This window comes from Hypanus sabinus, chromosome 22 (assembly GCF_030144855.1).
Source record: "Hypanus sabinus isolate sHypSab1 chromosome 22, sHypSab1.hap1, whole genome shotgun sequence".
NCBI classification, from domain to species: Eukaryota; Metazoa; Chordata; class Chondrichthyes; order Myliobatiformes; family Dasyatidae; genus Hypanus; species Hypanus sabinus.
The window spans coordinates 30,461,234-30,487,159 of record NC_082727.1 but is presented as its reverse complement, the minus strand read 5'-3'; the positions used below and the strand labels follow the sequence as shown (position 1 = coordinate 30,487,159).

The 25,926-nt window shown below is 40.6% G+C and overlaps 1 protein-coding gene across 2 annotated transcripts in view; it reads left to right on the top strand.

Annotated features, from left to right (window-relative positions):
- Nucleotides 1–10,952, top strand: part of tfam (transcription factor A, mitochondrial) — a 61,941-nt gene extending 50,989 nt beyond the window's left edge. For both annotated transcript variants that reach the window (XM_059947426.1, XM_059947425.1), the window contains one exon: nucleotides 10,065–10,952. In XM_059947426.1, the coding sequence (XP_059803409.1) occupies nucleotides 10,065–10,268 (204 nt within the window). In that variant the 3' untranslated portion in view covers nucleotides 10,269–10,952. The remainder of the gene's footprint in view (nucleotides 1–10,064) is intronic.
- The last annotated feature ends 14,974 nt before the right edge of the window (nucleotides 10,953–25,926 follow it).

Sequence of the window (25,926 nt, the reverse complement as noted above, 5' to 3'; positions counted from 1 at the left end):
ACTGTTCTTTAAAGCAAGGTGTATAAAAAGAAGCTAAGATGCTTCATGATCTGGAGAAAAAGTAGGGGAATGGAGTTGAAACTGCTGAGTCTAGCTAAGTAGAATAATGACCAATTCATAATTCTAAAATCAAGTGTTAACATTCGAACAACAAAGTCAAAATTTTCTTCTGCTTTAACAACTTTACTTTCTCCGTTCATGTTAAGTACACTAAGCTGTCCTTTTCCCACCCACAATCCACCCCTCCACCCCATCCCACCTCCATGTGCATCCCATAACAGGGAAAGCAAACATCCCAATTAAGTACATAGTTCAAATGAACTGAATTCAGCAATCACCCATCCTATATACATAAATAAGTTAACTGTCCATTGGTTTTGATGTAGTACTATTACCTCTAGTTGGTAGGCCTAATAAATTTCTTAAGTTACCTTATACCCTCAGTTAGTGCCTTCAGAGTACTAGAAAATAAAAATTTATATATATATCAACTCAAAAGTCCTTTAGGACATGGGGATTACCCTAGATGTTGATACAATTCTGAAAGTACCAAATACCTTCTCTAAGTGCCTTCAGCAGCACAAGAGCTGGTGCTTCCTTCTTTGTGAGGCAGTCAGCTAGTTGTTCCTTTGTAGTTGACCGTAGCTTGTGATGACTTTTTTTTGTGCTTGGGACAAGTTCCCTGATGCTGCTTATCTCTAATCAAAGCCTCTTCTCTAACTGACATGGTGGGTTTGATGGCATCAACCTCAGAATAGATGCCTGACAGAAGTTATTTGTAGAGTGTCCTTTGGGTCACCACGATCAAACTCAGAATAGAGTGTGGCCAGATAAATGGCATTGTCAATATCATCAGACATTGCAAGGATTTCTCCTACCAATGTACTACATACAACTCTTTGAATCCTTTTTGATTGCCAATAGAGAGGTGAAAATTTTCCCTCTTCTCACATCAGTATTATAAAATATCCTGCTTGAGTACCACCAAGGAGATTTCCAAGTGATCCATCACTGAAGACAACAAACCTGAATGAGCCATCTTCTCCAACCTGTTGAAACTTCAAGTCTACTTTTTCAGATTGAATTCTGCACACTATCTTGTTTTCCTCATGTGAAGTTTGTACTCTGGCATTTTTTGTTGTGCTGGATGCCAAGGTCCTGGCATCAAACATGTCATGTCTGCTCTGTCTTGCCACCCATAGTATCTGACCTATCTTTGACCTGAGTTGCTCAGCTTCAGCTGCACTGAGGGGTGCATCCTGCTGTATGACCCCTGTAGATTCCATGTGGATTGTTTGAAGATTCCTGATGTAGCTTTCTTGGTGCAGTTGTATTATCCCTGCATAGCAGAATCTTGTCATGTTCCTCGCATCCAAGCTGAAAGGCTGACTTTAGCTGAGGGATGGCTGTTGTGGTGAAGAGTTGTGAGCCTCCTTGTATAAAGTCATTTACATGACTGTCAAGTACTCCAATTACATGACATTCTGAATCTTACCAATAAAAAAAAGCTAGATCCACTTGTGATGTCTTTCCACCTGTTTTCAATATTATTTCCTTGACCTTTTTATACCAGTAGAGTGATGTATCTGCTAGACCACACACTTTTTGAGTTTTCAGTGTTACTTCATTTCTGGCTTCCAGGGTGGGGTTTAATGTAAATGTCACATGACAGCACCATTCCCTGGAATAATGCAGATTTTATGTCCATGGAATTGGGTTGCCAATGCTTTTGACAGATCACTGAGAGAAATAGTCACATAGACTCTGATGCACATGCTGATGAGTCTTTTGAGTTCTTTTATGTTCTGTTCCTCAAAACCTCTAGCCACTAGGCATGCTTTTGGTTTAATTCCTGTTGGGGTTTCTTTCAGACTGCATGCACATCTTGTAAACACTATCTTTTGGCCAATGTCTCTGACTTCCTCAAACACTCAATTATTTCTCCCAACTTCTGATGTCATCCTGTTTTGCAGATTCAGATTACACCACCATAATTACTAGGACATCTTCATCTTGATATTTCTCAATGTTGGAAATGACTTAGAAAATGTGTAGCTCAGGAGGTTGATGCATTGAGTTGTTCTATCTTGACAATCTATTTGCAAACGTTTTGTCACCATATGAAGAGACGTCATCAGTGATGTACTTGTGATGTGTCCTCCAAATGCTTGGCTTGTATATTTATCAGTCAGTTGATTGATCGCCATTGCAGAAACCCAGTTGTGACATAGGAAGGGGAACTTATCGATGATTGTTTGCGTAGAAAACTCTGCGTTGTCTGGAATTTTGCCTGCATTGGCTTATAAATGGGATCAGAATCTACAAGTTTGTTTATAGAATTGTTTGAGGGAAATCATGCTTCTGGGAATTCTCTTGCATGCTGTGTTTGCTTATGCTACGACTTCCACTGATGCCCAGTTGAATGTGTGCCCCTCTTGATCTTCATGGGTAGAGACTAGCGAGAGTTAGTCATGCTGCTTTACGGCTAGTTGATGTTCATGGATCCTTGTGGATAGTTTTCTCCTAGCTTGGCTGACGTAACATCTGTTGAAGTCCCCGCATTGGATTTTGTAGACCACATTGGTGTTGTCTAATAACTTGGTTTGGTCTGCAGAGTGCTCTCCTCAGTGTGGCTGTTGGTTTATAAGCAACCGAAATACTTGGCACAGTCAGGCTATAATTTCCAAGATGATTCAAATGTACAGAAGGGCAGCCCATTTGGTTGCTTCTTGATTGGTGCACTGTCAAGAGGGGCCTAGAGTCAATATGAAGTATTTCTACATGTGACATGTTGACTGACCCTGCAGTGCCAATGATCATGGCTGGTTGTAGGTAATTCAAGTTGTACCAACTTTTGTTGCACCCAGTGACTTTGCCTGCTTGTCCTAAGATTTCAGCTTTGTATGAGATACCAGTGTCCAAATATCAGAGTTTGTCCTGTTTTAAGACTGAAATTTCCATGTTGTATTTGCACTTGTGATTCCTGTTCAAGGAAGTCTGTTGAGTCCCCAACTGCTGAGCAGCTCTGGGTCCTCAGCTGCACTCTCCTCAACACTGTCTGTGGTATATGACACTGTATCAGGTAAGTGCTTTTCATTTTTATGTCCTCCTCCATGGAGTTCTGATGGTCTTCAGTTAGTGCTTTATGTATTCTGGAATGATGCACACTCACATACGTACGTCAATATCTCACAAATATCACAACCCCATCCTGACCAATGAGAACTCCAGAACCTTCTGTACAGTCAGCTCATTTGTAATACACAGTTTTTTGTCTCATATTTTTCATCGGTAGGATGAAGCTATGGTGCTCTTCAAATTCTCTCTGAACACTTTGCTTCAGTGAGAGCCTTCCTTCCTTGATGCATGCAGTGTTGAAATATGTTTCCCAACCCATTCATTCCTTTTAGTGCCCTCTGGAGCAGGTGGCCTGTCAACCACTATAGAGGGAAGGTTAGGATTCTGGCCAAACACCAATTGATACGGTCTATAGCCATATACATCGTGCATGGTATTCTTTGCCATAAGGGCTCAGTCCAGAGCTGTGTTCCAACCACAGCCATTGCTTTTCTTTACCTTCAGCATTATTTCAGTAAGTGTTTGACTGTGTCGCTCCAGAAGTCCATTACTCCAAGTACTGTATGCTGCTGTTCTCTTTGTTTCAATGTTGAAGTTCTGTGCCACATCTCTGAATTCGTCATTGTTAAATTCACTATTACTATCACTGAATACTTTCTGAGGTGGGCCATGCATACTTATCTAGGAATGCATGATTTTTTAAAAACTATTTCTGAGGGTCTCTTTGTGTTTACAATGCTACCAGCACTGAAACTTGTGAATGTGTGAACATGTCAATGATGTGGAGATTCCACACTCTGCTCCAGTTCATGTAGGTCTATGGCTACTGTTTCATTTTAGACCAACCACAGGCTTGGGTTTGCACTTTACAAACTTTTGGCATGTCTCACAGCTGTCAACTGTCTGCTTTATAATGGAAAAATAGTCTGTGTCTCTGTTTCCTGAATTCCTGAGCATTTTCTGAAGTCTATCAGTCGAAGTGTGTCCAAACTGCATGTGAAGCTTGAGCAAAACTCTGCACTTCTTATCTGGGGTCTTGTGCTCTGTGATGGTTAGTACTTCATTCTCATATTGATCTCAGTAATGTCTTTATCTAGAATGTTCACACAGTAACGTCCAAAGCTGATGAGCTCAAGAGCCACTGGCAGTTGAAATATCATTGCTTGGTCATTATCCATATTTAGTACTGCCCTGCTTTCTTTAGGGAAGTTTTACTCAAAAGTAATAGAATGACAACCCTCTGTTTTGATGTAACATTTTTGTCTGCCCTATTTTTGTGGGAATTTTCACTTAGTTGTACAACCTTTCCATCTCCAAATCGGAGTGCTTTGTTACTGTGTGTATCTCTGTTCACCAGTTTCTGCACTTTATTCTGGTTTATTTCACTTGTGTAGCTTTCATTCCATTTTTCTTTACACTGCGTGTATGCTGTACCAAGGGCAGCAGACCCAAAATGTTCTATTATCAAAATCTTTGCATCAGTAAGTGATCCATTTGCAAACAATGTTGTATGGCACTCTTCTACATTTTCACATTTGTTATTTTCTTCAGTTACCATAACTTGTTCAGTTCTGTGTAGACAGTTTTTTGCCCAATAGTAAGTACTTTGACAAACAGCACATTTTGATCGCCTGCTGCCATCATATCGAGTGGATTTGTGGCAGCTAATGGTGCCCTCATCTGGTCACTCTGGGAACTATGCTTGCTAGTCGCTCATTTCTGCTCAGTGAAGTTTGCAGTTTCATGACTCAATTTAATTCCAACTATTGTTTTGATGGCCTTTTCTCCAAAAATTATCTTCAGTGCCTATTTCCCAGATGTAAATGTAATTCCTGTACATGTAGTTAATGCTAGCTTTCTTTCTTTTGTCCTGACATGCAGTATCCAGCAATTTGAAAGCTGATACTCCAGGAAGTTACATTTTGTAATTTGCACGTGTGACTGTACTTTTGTTCAAAATCAATAATATAATTAGCCATATTTATAGAACTGTCTCTGGAAATTTTGTCAAAGTCTGAATGTGCCTCATATGTCCAGTCCTTTTACCTCCTTCAGAAAAACTGAACGGAGTGTGTTTATTAGCATATGCATATTGTCCTCTTTGTTCTAGTCTTCCACCAAAGTTCCCATCACTGTCTCCAAAAGTGACAGTACAGCTGCAAGATCCTGCTTCTTCTCAAGATCCGTAACCATAGTCCATATTCCAAATTCATTTTTCCAACTTCTGTAAGGCTTGCTCTCATCGAATGCCGGCAAGATCCTAAACTTGGTAACTATCTTCTGCTACCAATGTTGATGTTCAAACAACAAAGACAGGTTTTTCTTTCATTTTAACAACTTCATTTTCTCAGTTTGCATTAAGTACACTGGGCTGCCTTTTTCCTACCAATGATACACCCCCACCATCCCACCTTCATGCACTTAATAGGGAAAGTAAACTAAATGTCTACGTAGCGCATATGAACAGAACTCAACACCAGCTGTTATTGCATATGAGGCAACATTTCACCTGCAGGTCTGTTCAGGTCATCTATTGTATCTGGTGCTCCCAGCACAACCTCCTCTTCAATGAGACCTGATGCAGAAAGAAGAATTGCTTTGTCAGGCACCTTCACACTGTCTGCTGCAAAAGGCAGCATCTCTTGGTGGTTGCCTATTTCAATTTAACTTCCCATTCTCATATGACATCAGTCAATGACCACCTCTACTGCTACGATGAGTCCATACTTAGAATGGAGGAGTAGCACCACATACTCTGATGGTATAAACATTGATTTTCTTAATTTGTGGTCCAATTTCTTACCATCTCCTTTCTTTATCCATTCCCCATTCTGGTTACCCTCTCATGTCGTCTCTTCTCCACTTGTCCATTCGCCTCCCCCTGGTTTCCTTCCTTCCCCTTCTTCCATGGTCCACTGTCCTCTTTTGTTAGACTCCTCCTTCAGCCTTTAATCCTTCCACTTGTCACCTAGCTTCTTGTTTCATCCTCCCTCACCCATTTCTCCCTCACTTGATCTCTTCTATCGCCTGACAGCTTCCCCTCCCTCTACCTTCTTGGCTTCTGCCTCCTCACTTTCCAAGGCTGATGAAGGGTCCAGTAGCAAACATAGGAGCAGCAGATTTGACTGTTTCAAACTCTCTTCTAAAAGACAGCAAATCGTTTCCTGCAAACTGTTCTAGATGATCTTCAGAACCTGATGTAAGCTAATGTTTAAATATGACTCTGAGATTTGTTAAGCCTAGTGAACAGTAGGATGTGTAGTTTATTTCCTCACTGTGTGTCTGGATGACACACTACTTTTTCAAGCCCCCAGCTCTTCCCACTACTCCCATCTTTTCTATTTCCTGGCAAAGAGTCTTGGCCTGAATTTTTGACTGTTCCTCTCCGTAGATGCCAGTCCTGGTGAGTTCCTCCAGCATTTTGTGTGTGTTTCTCTAATTCATCCTCTATTTTCCCCAGCCCTGACTCCCAATGTGCAAGTAGATGTGCTGAGTGAGGTTACTCTGGATTACCACCAGTGCCACGTGCTAGTCAGAATAGAAATAGGAGGATATTTCAGATGAATACGTGGCTTGAAAAATGGTGCAAGGGGGAGGGATTCAAATCTGCACCTGGGCTGGACTGGAACCAATGTCCGTTTGCTACTGCTGTTCAGGAGGCTTTAAACTAATGTGGCAGGGGGATGGGAACAAGTGCAGAGAGACGGGTGTAAAATGAGGGTAGAAGCAAAAAGTAGTAAGGTGAAAAGTGAAAGTGGCAGGCAGGCAAATCCAGGGCAAAAAGCAAAAAGAGCCACTTTTCAACATAATTGTATAAGGGCTCAGTGTTGTTAAAAACAAGCCTGAAGGCTTTGTGTGTCAATGCAAGGAGCATTTGTAACAAGGTGGATGAATTGAATGTGTAGATAGTTATTAATGAATATGATATAGTTGGGATCGCAGAGACATGGCTCCAGGGTGACCAAGGATAGGAGCTCAAAATCCAGGGATATTCAATATTCAGGAGGGATAGACAGGAAAGAAAAGGAGGCGGGGTAGCATTGCTGGTTAAAGAGGAGCTTAACACAATAGAAAGGAAGGACATTAGCCTGGAGGATGTGGAATCGACATGGGTAGAGCTGCATGACACTAAGGGGCAGAAAATGCTGGTGGGAGTTGTGTACAGGACACCTAACAGTAGTAGTGAGGTTGGGGATGGCATTAAACAGGAAATTAGAAATGCGTGTAATAAAGGAACAGTAGTTATAATGTGTGACTTCAATCTACATATAGATTGGGTGAACCAAATTGGTAAGGGTGCTGAGGAAGAGGATTTCTTGAAATGTATGCGGGATGGTTTCCTGAACCAACATGTCGAGGAACCAACTAGAGAGCATGCCATCCTAGATTGGGTATTGAGCAATGAGGAAGGGTTAGTTAGCAGTCTTGTCGTGCGAGGCCCCTTGGGTAAGAGTGACCATAATATGGTGGAATTCTTCATTAAGATGGACAGTGACATAGTTAATTCAGAAACAAAGGTTCTGAACTTAAAGAAAGGTAACTTTGAAGGTATGAGATGTGAACTAGCTAAGATAGACTGGCAAATGATACTTAAAGGGTTGACGGTGGATATGCAATGGCAAGCATTTAAAGATCGCATGGATGAACTACAACAATTGTTCATCCCAGTTTGGCAAAAGAATAAACCAGGGAAGGTAGTGCACCTGTGGCTGACAAGGGAAATTAGGGATAGTATCAAGTCCAAAGAAGAAACATATAAATTAGCAAAAAAAGCAGCACACAAGAGGACTGGGAGAAATTCAGAGACCAGCAGAGGAGGACAAAGGGCTTAATTAGGAAAGGGAAAAAAGATTGAGAGAAAGCTGGCAGGGAACATAAAAACTGACTGTAAACGTGAAAAGAAAAAGATTGGTCAAGACAAATGTAGGTCCTTTACAGTCAGAAACAGGTGAATTGATCATGGGGAACAAAGACGTGGCAGACCAATTGAATAACTACTTTGGTTCTGTCTTCACTAAGGAGGACATAAATAATCTTCCGGAAATAGTAAGGGACCAAGGGTCTAGTGAGATGGAGGAACTGAGGGAAATGCATGTTAGTAGGGAAGTGGTGTTAGGTAATTTGAAGGGATTAAAGGCAGATAAATCCCCAGGGCCAGATGGTCTGCATCGCAGAGTGCGTAAGGAAGTAGCCCAAGAAATAGTGGATGCATTAGTAATAATTTTTCAAAACTCCTTAGATTCTGAATTAGTTCCTGAGGATTGGAGGGTGGCTAATGTAACCCCACTTTTTAAAAAAGGAGGGAGAAACAAACCGGGGAATTATAGACAAGTTAGTCTGACATTGGTGGTGGGAAAAATGCTAGAGTCGGTTATCAAAGATGTGATAACAGCACATTTGGAAAGAGGTGAAATCATCGGACAAAGTCAGCATGGATTTGTGAAAGGAAAATCATGTCTGACGAATCTTATAGAATTTTTTGAAGATGTAAGTGGATGGGGGAGAGTCAGTGGATGTGGTATATTTAGATTTTCGGAAGGCTTTTGACAAGGTCGCACACAGGAGATTAGTGTGCAAACTTAAAGAACACAGTATTGGGGGTATGGTATTGATGTGGATAGAGAATTGGTTGGCAGACAGGAAGCAAAGAGTGGGAGTAAACGGGACCTTTTCAGAATGGCAGGCAGTGATTAGTGGGGTACCACAAGGCTCAGTACTGGGACCCCAGTTGTTTACAATATATATTAATGATTTAGATGAGGGAATGAAATGCAGCATCTCCAAGTTTGCGGATGACACGAAGCTGGGCGGCGGTGTTAGCTGTGAGGAGGTTGCTAAGAGGATGCAGGGTGACTTGGTTAGGTTAGGTGAGTGGACAAATTCATAGCAGATGCAATTTAATGTGGATAAGTGTGAGGTTATCCACTTTGGTTGCAAGAACAGGAAAACAGATTATTATCTGAACGGTGGCCAATTAGGAAAAGGGGAGATGCAACGAGACCTGGATGTCATTGTACACCAGTCATTGAAGGTGGGTATGCAGGTACAGCAGGTGGTGAAAAAGGCAAATGGTATGTTGGCATTCATAGCAAAAGGATTTGAGTACAGGAGCAGGGAGGTTCTGCTGCAGTTGTACAAGGCCTCGGTGAGACCGCACCTAGAGTATTGTGTGCAGTTTTGGTCCCCTAATCTGAGGAAAGACATTCTTGCCATAGAGGGAGTACAGAGAAGAGAAGGTTTACCAGATTGATTCCTGCGATGGCAGGACTTTCATACGAAGAAAGACTGGATCGACTAGGCTTATACTCACTGGAATTTAGAAGATTGAGGGGGGGATCTTATTGAAACGTATAAAATTCTAAAGGGATTGGACAGGTTAGATGCAGGAAGATTGTTTCCGATGTTGGGGAAGTCCAGAATGAAGGGGGTCACAGTTTAAGGATAAAGGGGAAGCCTTTTAGGACCGAGATGAGGAAAAACTTCTTCACACAGTGAGTGATGAATCTGTGGAATTCTCTGCCACAGGAAACAGTTGAGGCCGGTTCATTGGCTATATTTAAGAGGAAATTAGATATGGCCCTTGTGGCTAAAGGGATCAGGGGGTATGGAGAGAAAGTAGGTACAGGGTTCTGAGTTGGATGATCAACCATAATCATACTGAATGGTGGTGCAGGCTTAAAGGGCCAAATGGCCTACTCCTGCACCTATTTTCTATGTTTCTATGTTGTGTGGAAGCCTCTTTGCTTCAGGGCTTGTACCTTCAATGCTCCCTTGTTTAAGAGAATTGAATGAAAGATCAATCGAAGAAAACAGGCTGTACCTTCCTGTGATCTTGATGTACATAACATCTTCAACAGAGAAATGGGCCATTTGACCCCACTTGTCCTAACCATGTTCATGTCCCATGAATCTTGCTTTTTTTTTTGCATTCAGAAATACTATTTTTCTTCTGTGTAAATCTCTTTCATTTGTTGTTACTCTTCTAGATGTACAGTCAACTGGCTGAGGATGATAAAATCCGTTACAAGAATGAAATCAAGTCCTGGAAGGAACATATGATTCAGACAGGACATGAAGATGTTATCCACACAATGAAGAAAAAGGAAAGAGCTGAAAGGTCACCAGGGGTGACATCAAAATCAAATCAAACTGCATTGCAAGCAACTTACACAGAAACAGGCAGCAGTTAGGCGCAAGAAAAAATTTGAAGAATAAATTTATTTTTAAGTGAGCTATTTTTTATTGACTACACTGCTAACTGTTGAAAACTGACTACTGTTCCAGCCATTCAAGAATGGAATATAATCCTGAATGATTTTGTCAGGTCTTTGAACTTCCCTGCAGAGAAACAATTTGTGATACTAGGGCTTGTGTTATCATACTTCATACTTCATGGAAATTTAGTATATGTGGTCTGAGTTGGGTAAATATGAGGAGCCTCTTGGCTTCAGCTGAAGGAATGTTACTTAACAATTGTAAATATACAAGTGTTATCTGAAATCATGTTAAAATCATTCTTGTGATCTACATATTCTGGAGTTAGAGAGCTCGCTTATGGACAGGATCTGTCACGCAACTTTTTTTTTTACAAATTTTGTTTTATGAACTGAACTAATGATTGCAACAAATTATCTGCTGAAGAATCTTCAATTATGTTATGTAAATAAATGTTCAAATTTGCATAAAATATTTGTAAAATGTTCTCTGCAATTAATGTTGTAGAACATTCCATGGTATTTAATCTGGGAGGGAAATATATGGGGCTAAGTTAACAAAACTACAAGACAGAAAGCTTGCCTGCAGGGTAGAGTTTTGGGTAAGACTGAAACACAGGGTCTTCAGGCCTGCCCCTCCACCCCACCCTACCCCACCCCAGAGCATCCTCTTGGCAAGCATGTAGTCATTAGAAAATGAAGTTGAAGATCTCAGCAAGTGTAAGGAATTTGTATGTTCTCCCCATACCTGTGTGTGTTTCCTCTGGGTTCTTTGGCTTCCTCCCACAGTTCAAAGATGTACTGATTAGTTGGTCATTGTAAACTGTCCTGTGATCAGGCTAGAGTTAATGTAGGTGGGTTGGTGAGCACTGTAGCTCAATGGGCTGGAAGGATGTGTTCCACACTGTATCTCTAAATAAATAAAACCTTGGCCTCTGTACCTCCCACTGCAACTGGATAGTTGACTTCCTCATTGGTAGACCTCAATCAGTCAGGACTGGTAACAATATCTACTCACTAATCGTTAATATAGATCCACCGCCAGGCAAGTTGTACTCCATGCACACATGACTGTATGGCCAAGTACAGCTCCAATGTCAACTTCAAATTAAATGATGTCACCACTGTTGGATGAATCTCAGATAGCAATGAATCAGCTTATTAGAGCGAGATAGAACACTTGGTTGAGTGATGCTTGTTCTCACCTCCAGAGGCAATTTGTTTTGTATGAACACTCCTTCCTGTACGTAAGATTTTTATATCATTCCCTGCACGGATTAATTTGGATTTTGATTTGAAGCACAGGATGGAAAGATAGCTATTTCCATGCTCTTTATTTGTTCTTGCATCAGCAATATCTGTGAGTCCTGAGTTTTTGTTAATATTGGTCAACATCTTGTAGATACATTTTGGAAAGAAGTATGATGCTTATGTTTATCATTGTTAAGATTTTGCACCACGAATTTATCTTTTTTTTACACAGCATAGTTGTGGAGTATTGTGTAGGTGTATTCCCTTGGTTAACACAGATTGTGAGGTTCATGCGCACGTTTATTCTGTATTGAATTTGTTATGTATTTTACTTAACTTTCTGCAGTTTCACAAGTAAGAATTCTCATTTAACAACCCGAGAGAAAGCTTCCATCTCTGGAGATGTTTGTAGGAGTGTTTAACTTGCTGTGTAGCTTTGCACATGTGCACTGTGTGGAAGTAGAATGCAACAACAAGCCCTCGTTTGACATCAGCAAAAATTGGAGCTCATTGTTCACTTCAGGAAGGGAAGGAGGATGAACATTCACTGTCTATTTTGAGGGATTGGTGGTGGAGAGAATAATCAGCTTTAAATTCCTGGGCATTAACATATTGGATGTCCCATCCTGGGCCCTGCACACAGATGCAATCTTAGGGAAAATGTGCCAGTGTCTTCACTTACATTTGGTTACAAACTGAACACCTTAATCTCAAAAGAAACTTTATACTTATATACAGTTGAAAGTATCCAAGCTGTTTGCTTCATAGTCTGGCATGATAATTCAAATGTGCAGGAGCATAAGAAGCTACAGAAAGTAGTGGACTTTTCTCAATACATTATGGGCATTTCCTTCCCCACCATCAGTGGAAACTACAGAAGGTGCTGTTTCAGGAAGGCCCACCATCTGAGCATTCCATCTTCTTGCAGCTACCATTGGGTAGGAAGTAAAGAAGCCTATAGTCCCACATCACCAGATTAAAGAACAGTTACTTTCCTTCAATAATTTCTTGAACCAACCAGCAAAACCCTTATCAGTTTATCAAAATGATTGCTCTGATCACTTTGCTCTAAAATGGACTTCATGTAATTTATTGTCAAAATTGTGTGCATTATGTTTAACTTCTATCTTTTGAATGCTGTTTATATGATGCCATATGCCTGTGATGCTGCTGCAAGTTAGTTTTTCATTGCAGCTGTGCATATGCACAAGTACATACAGTACTGTATATGACTAAGCTGAACTCAATATGATCAAGTGGATTAGAAAGGGAATTATGGAAAGCAGAAAAATGTTTTGTTTTCAGATGGGTTCAAAGTTGGTAGAGCCACAGTTCGTGGGATGGACTACAATATTGGTGGTACAGAAGAAGGTAGAGATAAAAGCAATGCAAGGTAGGACAGCCCATGACAAAATATAGACAGTTACTTTTAAGAATTGTTTTGAATCTCATTCTATTGTCAGATGTGAGTAGCAGAATTGTGGATCAGTTGGAAGTGTGAAAGGGTGCTCAGGTAATAAATGGTAACCTCAGAATAATCAAATGATGTCAGTGAGAGGAGAAACAGTAATGTGATTGATGGTGTTGGGATTTGATCCTCAGTTTTGAGTCATCAGGAAACAAAGGTTGCTTAATCTAGGCTAAATAAGCTAGAATTGCAAGCAAAAATAGAACATTTGTTTTCTACTAAACAAAGCAACTTTGATTCAGTGTAAATAACTGCCCACAGTTTGATGGCAGTTAGCCTGTCTGAAAGGTGTTTGTATAATCATGAGTGGAGGTACTGGATTATAAGGATTTGGTGGCATCACCAAAGGTTTGGAGATTGAACCAATGTCACTCTACCTAAAAGGCTGGTTTCTAATGGGAAAGATGTGTATGAAGGAAAGCAAGCAGGCTGGGTTGGATCAATATTTCATAACCCTTGCATAAATTAGAGGAGAATCATGCTGGTTTAAGAGATCTATTGGGACCAGAAAGAAGACATCCAAGTACGATTGTCTCTGAACATGACAAGGGAGAGTGATGGAATAATTAGTTGTGGTGAGGGGTACAGAGCAAAAAGCTGGGATAGGGGCAGGCAGATTATATTAAACAAATGTGTTGATTTTTGATTAAGGCAAAAGGTGGTCAGAGTAGGAACTAGCTTGTAGAAGTTTAGGGGTAGAAGTAAATACAGCACTCAGCAGCAGATGTTATAAAACCTAGAATTAGGGATGCACAGTAGTTAATGATGAAACTGGATTTTGGGTTTCAGCTAGTCCACTCCACCCAACCTTTAGAATGGTATATGTTCTTGTGGGATGTGGGAAAGCAGGAAAACCTCAAGTGTCTTTGACTACAATTGTGAGAAGTGCATCCAGTTGCAGCTTCTAACAAACCATGTTAAGGAGTTGTAGCTGGAACTGCATGAAGTTTGGATAATTTGTGAGGCTGAGGGGTGATAGATAGGACATGTGGAGAGGTATTTACACCCAATATGCTGGACATAGGAAAGTAGGTGACAGAAAGGGGTTAATGAGCCAATGCATAGTACTCCTGAGGCCATTTCCTTAACATCAGGTATATCACCTTGGATACTGTCAGGGGCAGAAACTGGCACTGAGTCTGCCTCTGTGACTTGCAAGGGAAGGGGTGGGTGGGTGAAGGAGAGTCACACTGTGGTGATAGGGGATTGGACAGCAGATTCTGAGGATGAAAACAAGATTTTCAGGTGCCAGGGTCTGGGATATCTAAGATCAAATCCTCAGCATTCTTAAGGGAGGGTGAACCACCAGAAGTCGTGATTCATGTAGGTACCAATGACATGGGTAAGACAAATGATGAGGATCTGCATAGGGAGTTAGATGCTAAATTAAAGGACAAGATCTCCAGGGTTGTGATCTCAGGATTGCTACCAGTACCAAATGCTAGTAAAGCCAGAACTAGGAAGAATATATGGTTTAACAAGTGGTTGAGGAGTTGGTGCAGGAGGAAGGGCATTTGATTTTTGAATCATTGAGCTCTTTTACAGGGAAGGTGGGACCTGTACAGAAGGGACAGCTTGTATCTGAACTGGAAGGGGACTAATATCCTGGCAGGAAGGTTAGTTAATGTTGCACAGCGGGGTTTAAACTGGTGTTGTAAGGGGATAGGAACCACTGTTCCCTCTCTGTCATTTCTGTTGCCGTCTGTGTCTTCAACCATGTGTACCTTTTCTAGCTTATCCTCCTTCCCCTCCTCTCACCACCTTATTCTGGCATTTTCATAGCATCATTTCCATAGATGCTACTTGATCTGCTGAATTACTCCAGAATTTTGTGTGTGTTTCCCTGGTTTTTCCAGCATCTGCAGAATCTCTTGTGTTTATGATTTGCTGCTCCACTGCAGTCTCTTCAAGGAATTCCTACCGTGAAGAAGTTTAAGTCTTCCTTTCGAGTGTTCAGTGAGACCCACTCTGTGATCTTTGCTACCTTCTGCCCATTTGTCAATGTGCACCTTCTAGCTTGTCCTTCTTACCCTCCCCCCTCCCCCCCCCCACCTACTTCCTCTGGCATCTTTGTCCCTCTTTTCCAGTCCTGATGAAAGATCTTGGTCCAAAAAGTCAACTATTGATTTTCATTGATGTTGCCTGACCTGCTGAGTTCCTCCAGCATTTTGTGTGTGTGGTGCTCATGGGGAGTAGTTTTATCTTTGCCTGTTCCAGCTTCAGTCTAAAGTAGCTGCAATGTATGCAATGAAATTTGGAGTGCTAGGAAGATATGAGCTTACATACTAAGGCAGTAGCGGTTAGTGTGATGTTATTACAGCTCGGGGTGTCTGAGTTCGCAATTCAATTCCAAAGTCATCTGTAGGGAGTCTGTGGAATGCTTGGGTCATCTCCTAGTGCTCCAGTTTCCTTCCACAGTCCAAAGACATACTGGTTAGTAGGTTAATTGGCCGTTGTAAATTGTCCCATGATTAGGCTGGGGATAAAAGGGAGGGGGTGATGGTTGGTGCAACTTGAAGGGCCTGGCACTCTTATTTATGCTGGGTCTCTAAATAAATATACAAATCAATAATGACAAAATGTATTTTAATAGGTCTCTTCATCTTCAGTGGTCAACATAATAGCAGAACGTGAACTCCTGTATAATCATGACCACCATTATGTTGACCACTGGAGGACAGGAATATTTTTAATTGGGGAAGGGCAAATTATGAGGCTATAAGGCTAGAACTTGTGGGTGTGAATTGGGATGATGTTTTTGCAGGGAAATGTACTATGGACATGTGGTCGATGTTTAAGGATCTCTTGCAGGATGTTAGGGATAAATTTGTCCCGCTGAGGAAGATAAAGAATGGTAGGGTGAAGGAACCATGAGTGACAAATGAGGTGGAAAATCTAGTCAGGTGGAAGAAGGCAGCATACATGAGGTTTAGGAAGCAAGGATTGAGGAATATAGGGTAGCAAGAAAGGGGCTGAGAAGAGCAAGAAGGGGGCATGAGAAGGCCCTGGTGAATAGGGTAAAGGAAAACCCCAAGGCATTCTTCAGTTATGCGAAGAACAAAAGGATGACAGAAGTGAAGGTAGGACCGATTAGAAATAAAAGTGGGAAGATGTGCCTGGAGGCTGTGGAAGTGAGCGAGGTCCTCAATGAATACTTCTCTTCAGTATTCACCAATGAGAGGGAACTTGATGATGGTGAGGACAATATGAGTGAGGTCGATGTTCTGGAGCATGTTGATATTAAGGGAGAGGAGGTGTTGGAGTTGTTAAAAGACATTAGGACGGTTAAGTCCCCGCGGCTTGACAGAATATTCCCCAGGCTGCTCCACGAGGCAAGGGAAGAGATTGCTGAGCCTCTGGCCAGGATCTTTATGTCCTTGTCCACGGGAATGGTACCAGAGGATTGGAGGGAGGCCAATGTTGTCCCCTTGTTCAAAAAAGGTAGTAGCAGTAGTCCGGGTAATTATAGACCAGTGAGCCTTACATCTGTGGTGGGAAAGCTGCTGGAAAAGATTCTTAGAGATGGGAACTATGGGTATTTAGAGAATCATGTTCTGATGAGGGACAGTCAGTGTGGCTTTGTGAAGGGCAGCTCGTGCCTAACAAGCCTGGTAGAGTTCTTTGAGGAGGTGACCAGACATATAGATGAGGGTAGTGCAGTGGATGTGATCTACATGGATTTTAGTAAGGCATTTGACAAGGTTCCACACGGTAGGCTTATTCAGAAAGCATGGGATCCAGGGAAGTTTGGCCAGGTGGATTCAGAATTGGCTTGCCTGCAGAAGGCAGAGGGTCGTGGTGGAGGGAGTACATTCAGATTGGAGGGTTGTGACTAGTGGTGTCCCACAAAGATCTGTTCTGGGCCCTCTACTTTTTGTGATTTTTATTAATGACCTGGATGTGGGGGGTAGAAGGGTGGGTTAGCAAGTTTGCAGACGACACAAAGGTTGGTGGTGGTGTAGATAGTGCAGAGGATTGTCGAAGATTGCAGAGAAACATTGATAAGATGCAGAAGTGGGCTGAGAAGTGGCAGATGGCATTCAACCCGGAGAAGTGTGAGGTGGTACACTTTGGAAGGACAAACTCCAAGGCTGAGTACAAAGTAAATGGCAGGATGTGGAGGAGCAGAGGGACCTGGGGGTACATGTCCACAGATCCCTGAAAGTTGCCTCACAGGTAGATAGGGTGGTCAGGTTTCATAAATCGAGGGATAGAGTTTAAGAGATACGATGTAATGATGCAGCTCTATAAAACACTGGTTAGACCACACTTGGACTACTGTATCCAGTTCTGGTCGCCTCACTATAGGAAAGATGTGGAAGCATTGGAAAGGGTACAGAGGAGATTTACCAGGATGCTGCCTGGTTTAGAGAGTATGGATTATGATCAGAGATTAAGGGAGCTAGGGCTTCTCTCTTTGGAGAGAAGGAGGATGAGAGGAGACATGATAGAGGTGGACAAGATGTTAAGAGGAATAGACAGAGTGGACAGCCAGCGCCTCTTCCCCAGGGCACCGCTACTCAGTACAAGAGGACATGGCTTTAAGGTAAAGGGAGGGAAGTTCAAGGGGGATATTAGAGGAAGGTTTTTCACTCAGTGGTTGGTGTGTGGAATGCACTGCCTGAGTCAGTGGTGGAGGCAGGTATACTAGAGAAGTTTAAGTTTAAAAGACTACTGGACAGGTATATTGAGGAATTTAAGGTGGGGGTTATATGGGAGGCAGGGTTTGAGGGTTGGCACAACATTGTGGGCCTGTAATGTGCTGTACTATTCTATGTTCCATGTTCATTAGTGCGGTCAGCTATGAAGAAAATGAAATACATTCAGTGCTTGATAATGCAAATAATATTTTTCAATGTCTTGTATGTTGCCCCTTTGTCATGGACTTTGTCATCTGGCAAAAGGAGGCTGTGAGATCCCAGTAGGTCTAAAAGTGCTTTACAATAGACAATGTATGGTTGCTATTATATAGAAATGTAGCAATTTATATAGCATAATCTCATAGACAGCAAGATGCTGTTGTGTCCTGGTAATCTGAAATCCTGGCCTAATGATTCAGAGGCCTGAGCTTCGACCATAAAATATAGGAGCGAACACTTTGGCCCATCAAGACTGCTCCACCATTCCATCATAGCTGATTTATTATTCCCCCCCCCCCCCCATAATCTCATTCTCCTGCCTTCTCCCAGTAATCTTTGATATCCTTACTATTCAAGAACCTGTCAACCTCCATTTTAAATATACTCAATGACCTGGCCTCTACAGTTGTCCATGGCAATGAATTCCACAGATTCACCACCCTCTGGCTCAAGAAGTTCCTTCTCGTCTTTGATCTAAGTCCTTGTGCTCTGAGCTGTGCCCTCTGGTCCTCGACTCCCCCCAGTATAGGAAACAGTTTCTCCACGTCCACTCTATATAGGCCTTTCAAGTTCAATAGGATTCAGTGAGATCCCTCTCATTCTTCTGAACTCCATCAAGTACAGGTCTAGAGTCATCAAACACTCCTCACATGTTAACCCTTTCATTCCTGGGATCATTCATGTGAATCTTCTCTGGACTGACATTACCAACACATCCTTTCTTAGATAAAGTACCCAAAATTGCTCTCAATACTCCGTGTGGTCTGGTCAATGCCTCATAAAGCCACAGCATTACATCTTTGTTTCTATATTCTTCTTGAGATAATTGTATTTGCTTTCCTGACCACTGACTCAACCTACAAATTAACTTTTAGTGAATCCTGCACGAGGAATCCCAAATCCCTTTGCACCACTGATTTCTGAATTTACTTCCTATTTAGAAAACAGTCTATGCTTTTATTCCTTCTACCAAAGTGTGTGACCATACACTTCCATGCACTGTATTTCATCTGCCACTTTTTTTGCCCATTCTCCTAATCTGTCCAAGTCCTTCCTCAATACTGTCTGTCCCTCACCTATCTTTGTATCATAAGTAAACATGGCCACAAAGTCATGAATTCTGTCATCCAAATCATTGACATATAATGTGGAAAGAAGCGATCCTAACATCAACCCCTGTAGAACCCCACTAGACATCGTCAGCAACCAGAAAAGGCCACCTTTATTCCCACTCTTTGCCTTCTGCCAGTCATCCAATTTTTAAAATCCATTTTAGTATCTTTCCTACAATACCGTAGGCTTTTATCTTGTTTAGCTGTCTCATGTGCAACACCTAGTCATAGGCCTTCTGAAAATCCAAGTAAACAACATCCACTGAATCTCCTTTATCTATCCTGCTTGCTATTTCCTCAAAGAATTCCAATAGATTTGTGAGATAGTTTCCCCTTTAGGAAACTATGCTGACTTTGGCCTAAACCTCAACCTTAATAATGGACTCCAACACCTTGCCAACCACTGAAGTCAGACCATGCCTTATACTGCTGCCTTAAAACAACAAATTCCACAACGTATGCCAGTGATACTGAACCTGATTCGGATATTTAAGATATTTGAGGGAGATAAGGTTAGTACAATGAAATAAGAGATTAGCCAAGATCTAATTGAATGGTGGAGGAAGTGTGTGGTCTAAATCAGCTTCTCTCAATCTTTTTTTTCTTATATGCAGTAGTATCACAGCTAGGCAAGTCCTAAAGCCTTGATGGGAGTAGCAGGGTTGATCATTGCACACATTGTTGTGGAGCTGACATCCTGACTTCACAATGGAGCAACGCCCTCAGTCCTGTTGTAATTACGAACAGTGTTAAATTGGACAGATTGATAACAGACATCTCATTTTTGAAGTGGTTATGCATGAGGTATTAGGTTCAAAAGTATTCTGCAACCTTGTGCCTGTCATGTTCCAAGTGGGAGAGAAACCCTTGTTAAGTCAGTTTAGAAAAGCATACTTGGAGCTGCTAACCTGGTGAAGCTAATATAAAGGTCTGCATCCATGCTAGTCAGCACTAGCAATGCTCACAAATAGTGTTAATGATCAATTTGTCCAAAAATAGATTAAATCAGAGTTCTGAAATATGGCTGCATTTATTTGTGCACTGTAATGGATGTTTAAACAACAAAATGGTGGGGGTTTTCATGGTTGTTCCCACTTTCAGCGATAAGTCCAAGATGTAAGTGCTAAAGCCAAGGCTGTTAACTTCTACAGAGGTGCTAAACTGAATAAATTCTGCTCCTTTCCAAGTCGCCCACCATTATAAAACTGAAGTTTCAGCCACTTTATGTAGTTGCTGTAGCTGATTAGATAGTGACGGCAAAGTAGTGTAACACTATTACAGCGGCAGTGAATTGGGTTTAACTATAGCTGCTATTTGTAAGGAGTTTGTGCATTGTCCCTGTGACCATGTGGGTTTCCTCTGGGTGTTCTAGTTTCTTCCCACATTCCAAAGATGTACAGGTTAGTAGGTTAATTGGCCACATGGATGGTGAGGGCTCATTGGGCTAGAAAGGGCTGTTACTGTGTTACTTTCCAGCTGACTTACTGGAATTGGATGTTTTTATTTGGGTAAATTATGTGTATTAGAATTTGAGGATTTATAATCAGGCCTGTATATAGCTGTTCCCATCCACTACTCCCCTGTACTCTTTTCCCTATTCATGGAAACTTCCTTAATTCCAGCAAAATCAAAGATTTCTTTATTATTGACATGAAATTTCTACTGTACTTCACTGCAATTACTATGTTAGTTTACGCAAACCAATTTATTTACAGTAAACTAAAGTCAAAAAGCAAAAGTAGCTATGAAATAGTTCATGATTGGTTTAAACAGGAAAACTCATGGGATTTGTTAAAGAATTTTTACATTTTCCCAAGGGTTTTAATGATAGTTTTTATATTCAAGATACAGAGACGGGGCTTTATCTCCTAAATTGGAGACTCAGAACCCCTTGGCTGTTACTAAGAGATTTTGCTTTTGTTTTGTGTTATCTTTTTTCCCCTCTCATTTTGTGCATTTTAAGTAGATGGTCAAGTAATTCTTTCAAGCAAATAGCTGCTTGATCCTTGCTAGTTGCAGGGTTTTTTTTAGTATTATTTAAACAGCCTTAATGTACATGGTCAGTTTATAATTTTGCTTCATTGCTACCGGTCAAAGCTGACTCAAACTAGTATATCGAAAGTAGCCAAACCTGTATCCATATAAACTTTGAAATACAGTCTTGCTTTTGATCAAGAAAAGTTTAGCTGAGCTTGCTCCATAATGTATAACAAAGTATTCAGTATTTGACATACCAGCTATGCCAGGACAAAACTGGTTTGATTATGGCATTACCTAATGTCCCAGTGATGCAGATTAATTGTTCCTAGCTTTTTAATGTGTTTGATGTATTTACCTCATATGCCTGTTAGTAATAAATACCATTGGTTTTTTTTAATAATACTTCAGTGAAAGTTAGAACATAGAGCAGTACAGCACAGGAACAAACCAAAATCTTAGGCTGAGCCCTTGGTGTGCCGAGCAACGGCCAGTTGTGAAACCCTGAGAGCGGGTCCCATTCCCACAAAGAACCGTAGTCAGTGGCAAGCATGCCATACTATCAACCTGTGCAGTCCCTTTCAGGGAGCTATGGACCAGAATCCCAAGATCTCTCTGTATATAACACTGTTAACAGTCTTGCCATTGGCAGGTACTGTCCATGTACATTTAATCCCCCAAACTATTAAGCACCATCTGCCATTCCTCGGCCCATATCTATAAATGATCTATATCTCAGTGAATTTATCCTTTGACAATCCTGTGCACTATTCACAACTGATTTTTGTTTTATCTGCAAACTTACTAACCTGTCCTCCACATTTTCATCAAATAATTTATAAACATCGCAAGCAGCAAAGCTCCCAGTACAGATCACTGTAGAAAACTAGTCATGGACTTCCAGCCAGACAAGTTAAAAAGGAAAATAAAACAACTACGTGACTTGGAAAGCAATGACATAATATGAAATTGAAGAAACCATTTTAAGTTTGGAGTAATGATGCAGAGAGGAATTCCCAAACTGCATATTGAAGCACATATTATTGCAATCCATTTCAATATTGGATTCCAAGCTGTTCCACCCAAAGGAAACACAAATCTATTTATGCAGCTGATTAGCATTAACAGTTGTGCATAGTGGTTCTGTAATCAATTTATCTGCAGCACTTTTCAGTGTACATTACTTGGCAGCTCTTTCTTTGAATATTTGCTTAACATTTGTTTTCGATCTGTTCGTATTTGATTTAGCAGCAGTCATATTGAAAGTACATGCAATTAAAATCTGTCTGCTCTATCAATCACACTAGTTGTGTTGAGTATGATATGACAGATCGCAAAGCAACTACCCAACCATATAACTTCACATAAACTTATAGAAAAATCAAATGATCAAACAATCCTTAACAACTATGTGCAAATATTGCAATAATCCCAGAATATTGTTGCAAAGAACATTTTCTTAAATTCTGTCTTAAGTGTCAATTTGGGAATTTGCTTCAGTGGTTCTCATGTTATAACCACAAGTGATTTGTAAGCAAAATTTTGAATCCAGTCTACATTCTTTTCAAGAATTTTATACAAATTTGAAGTTTTCATCTTATCCCAGCATCAGTTGGTCCACATGATCAATGTTCCATTACTTTAGTTGTAATTTGTTAGGTTTTTCTGCAAGTTTGCAAAACTGGCTGAAAAATGAGAAATTTAGAATTTTATGTTTATATATTTCAAATTGTGGTTAAATTACCCGACTGGGGTTAGATTACCTATTACCAATACTGTAGATATATTCATGCATCTTCCACTGTCATCCCTCTGCCCAAAATTTACAGTTTTATCAAGATGAGATGTACTAGATGCAAAATTGTGTTTCATCCTTTAGAGATATTGGGATTCTACAGATAGCAAAAGGCAACTTGCTTTCAACTTCATTGCTAACTAATAGAAAAATGGTAAGTTTTGAAGAAGAAAGGTGAATAATTTATCTTTTAACAGATGGCTACCAAGATATGTGCAGCTGGAAGTAACATCTGTTTTAGTGTGTAAAATTCAAATATTCAATTATTGTATCCACTTATCTGATTATATTACTTGTCCACAATATTAATTAATTAAAGGCAGAGATTTCCTGAGAAGTATTTCTCCCAAATAATACTGTGATGCTGTGGTAATACCTATGTGAGGCAAGCATTTCACTCTGCTCACTTAAAAACTGTAATCAGCAGGCAGAAGAGTGTGTGGGAGGGTCCTTGTACCTGAACAACAGTATCTTGAATGCCCAGAATGCACTGAGACAAATGGACAGCTAACATATGTTTAGAACAGAAATTAAACAATCCTCCTAAAGTCCCAAATTAAAATTATTTTCTGCACTTTAATGGTTTAAGCATGGGGTGGGGTGGTTAATCCTAATGATCATGTTTTGTATTGAAAAGGCCATGAGATATGGGAACAGAATTAGGCCATTCGGCCTGTTGGGTCTGTTCTGACATTCAATTGTAGCTGATTGTTTTTCAACCTCATTCTCTTGCCTTCTCCACATACCCTATCAAGAACCTAATCTATGCCTTATTTATACACTGTTGCAACATATTCCACAGATTCACCACTACTTAATTCCACCTCACCTTAATTCTAAAGGGGCTTCCCTTTGTTTCCTAGATTCTCTTACTCATGGAAACATCCTCTCCACTTCCACTTGATCCAGGCCCTTCAGTATTCTGCATTTCCCACTCCTTATGCTTCTGAAAACCATCAAATACAGGCCAAGAGCCATCAAAAGCTTATCATACATTAACCTCTCAACCCTAGCATTATTCTGGTAAACCTCCTCTAGATCCACTCCAGTGCTGTCAGATCTAAAACTGCTCATGGTACTCCAAATGTGGTCTGACCAATGTCTTATAAAACCTCAGCAGTTCATCCTTGCTTTTACATTCTAGACCTCTAGAAATAATGCTAATATTGCGTTTGCCTTTGTCACTACCAACTAAACCTGCAAGTCAAGGGATTCTTGAACTCGGACTAAGTTCCTTTACACCTCCAATTTCTGAATTCTCTCCCCATTCAGAAAAAAAGCCCACGCTTTTATTGTTCTTAACGAATTGTGTAAATCTACACTTCCCTTCACTGTATTCCATCGGACACTTTTTTGCCCGCTCTTCCAAGCTGTTCAAGTCCTTCTGCAAACTCCTTGCTTCTGCTAAACTACCTGATCCTCAAACCTGTCTTTGTATTATTTGCAAACCTGACCAAAATGCCATCAGTTCCTCCATCCAGATCATTAATGGATAACGTGAAAAGTTGTGGCCCCAATTCTGCCCCTGCAAAGCACCACTAAACCTTTTCCCCTGACTTCTGCCACTAAGTCAATCTTCTATTCATTCTAATGCCTTTTCTCTAACACCACGTGTTCTTGTTTAGCAGCTCCGTGTGTGATCGCTTTTCAGAGACCTCCATAAAATCCAAATAGATGATGTCCACAGATTCTGATTTGTCTAACCTACTTGTTATCTCCTCAAATAATTCTAACAGATTGTTAACAAGAACTCCCCTAATACAACGTTGCTGACATCCTACTTTATTTTGTTCTTCCAGGCACTCTGAAATTTCATCCTTACAATGGATTCTAAACCTTAGCAACTACTGAAGTGAGACTAACTGGTCTATAATTTCATAACTTTTGCCTCCCTCCATTCTTAACCATCGGTGTTATATGTGAGTTTGTTTTAAGTCCTTTGAGGTCCTCACCCTGAAAGGTAAGTGATCTTGGGTCTAGTTTTCACCAGGAATAGACTGTAATACTTACAATGAACTGTTCCTACAACCCATGGACTCACTTTCAAGGACTCTTCATCTCATGTTCTTGATTTATCTATCTGTTTGTTTATTCATTGGTCATTCCTTCATAGAGGGATCAGAAGTGGAGAGAGTGAGCAATTTCAAGTTCCTGGGTGTCTACATCTTTGAGGACCTAACCTGGACTCAAAATATAGATGCAGCAATTAAAGAAACCGAAACAGTGGCTATATTTCATTAGGAGTTTGAGGAGATTTGGTATATCACCAAAAACTATCTCAGATTTCTACAGATGTGGCATGGAGGACATTCTAACTGGCTGTATCACCGTCTCTTATGGTGGGGAAGTTACTGCACAGGATCGAAGTAAGCTGCAGAAAGTTGTAGAATTAGTCAGTTCCATTATGGGCACTTGCCTCTTCAAGGGGCTTCAAGTGCCTCAAAAAAGTGGTGTCCATCATTAAAGATTTCTACCACCCTAGATATGCCCTCTTCTCATTGCTATCCTCATCAGGAAAGAGGTACAGAAGCCTGAAGACGCACACAGTGATTCAGGAACAGCTTCTTCCCACCTGTCATCTGATTTGAATGGATAACATGAACACTACCTCACTACTTCTTTATTTCCTGTTTTTTTACTACTTATCTCCTTTAACTATTTTATATACTTATTGTAATTCACAGTTTTCTTTTTTCTCCCTATTATGTATTGCATGGTACTGCTGCTGCTAAGTTAACAAATTTCACAACAGATGCCAGTGATAATAACAGTGTTAGTGATTCATTCATTTGTCCATCCATTTATTTATATTTGCTCAGTTTGTTGTCTTTTACACATTGATCGTTTGTCCATCTTGTTGAGAGTGGTCTTCCACTGATTCTATTGTGTTTCTTTGTGTTTACTGTGACTGTCCACAAGACAATGAATCTCAGGGTTGTATAGGTTGACATATATGTACTATGATAATAAAGTTACTTTGAACTTTAAGATACATGGAGAGAACAGGACTTTTAGCCCACAATGTCTGTGACAACCATGATACCAATTTAAACTAATCTCATTCGTCTGCACTTGATCTTACGTCTTAATGTCTGAATATTGTGGATGAATATACAAAATCAGATACTTAAGGCTACATTGCACATCATTTAATGTTGACACTGTAGCCATA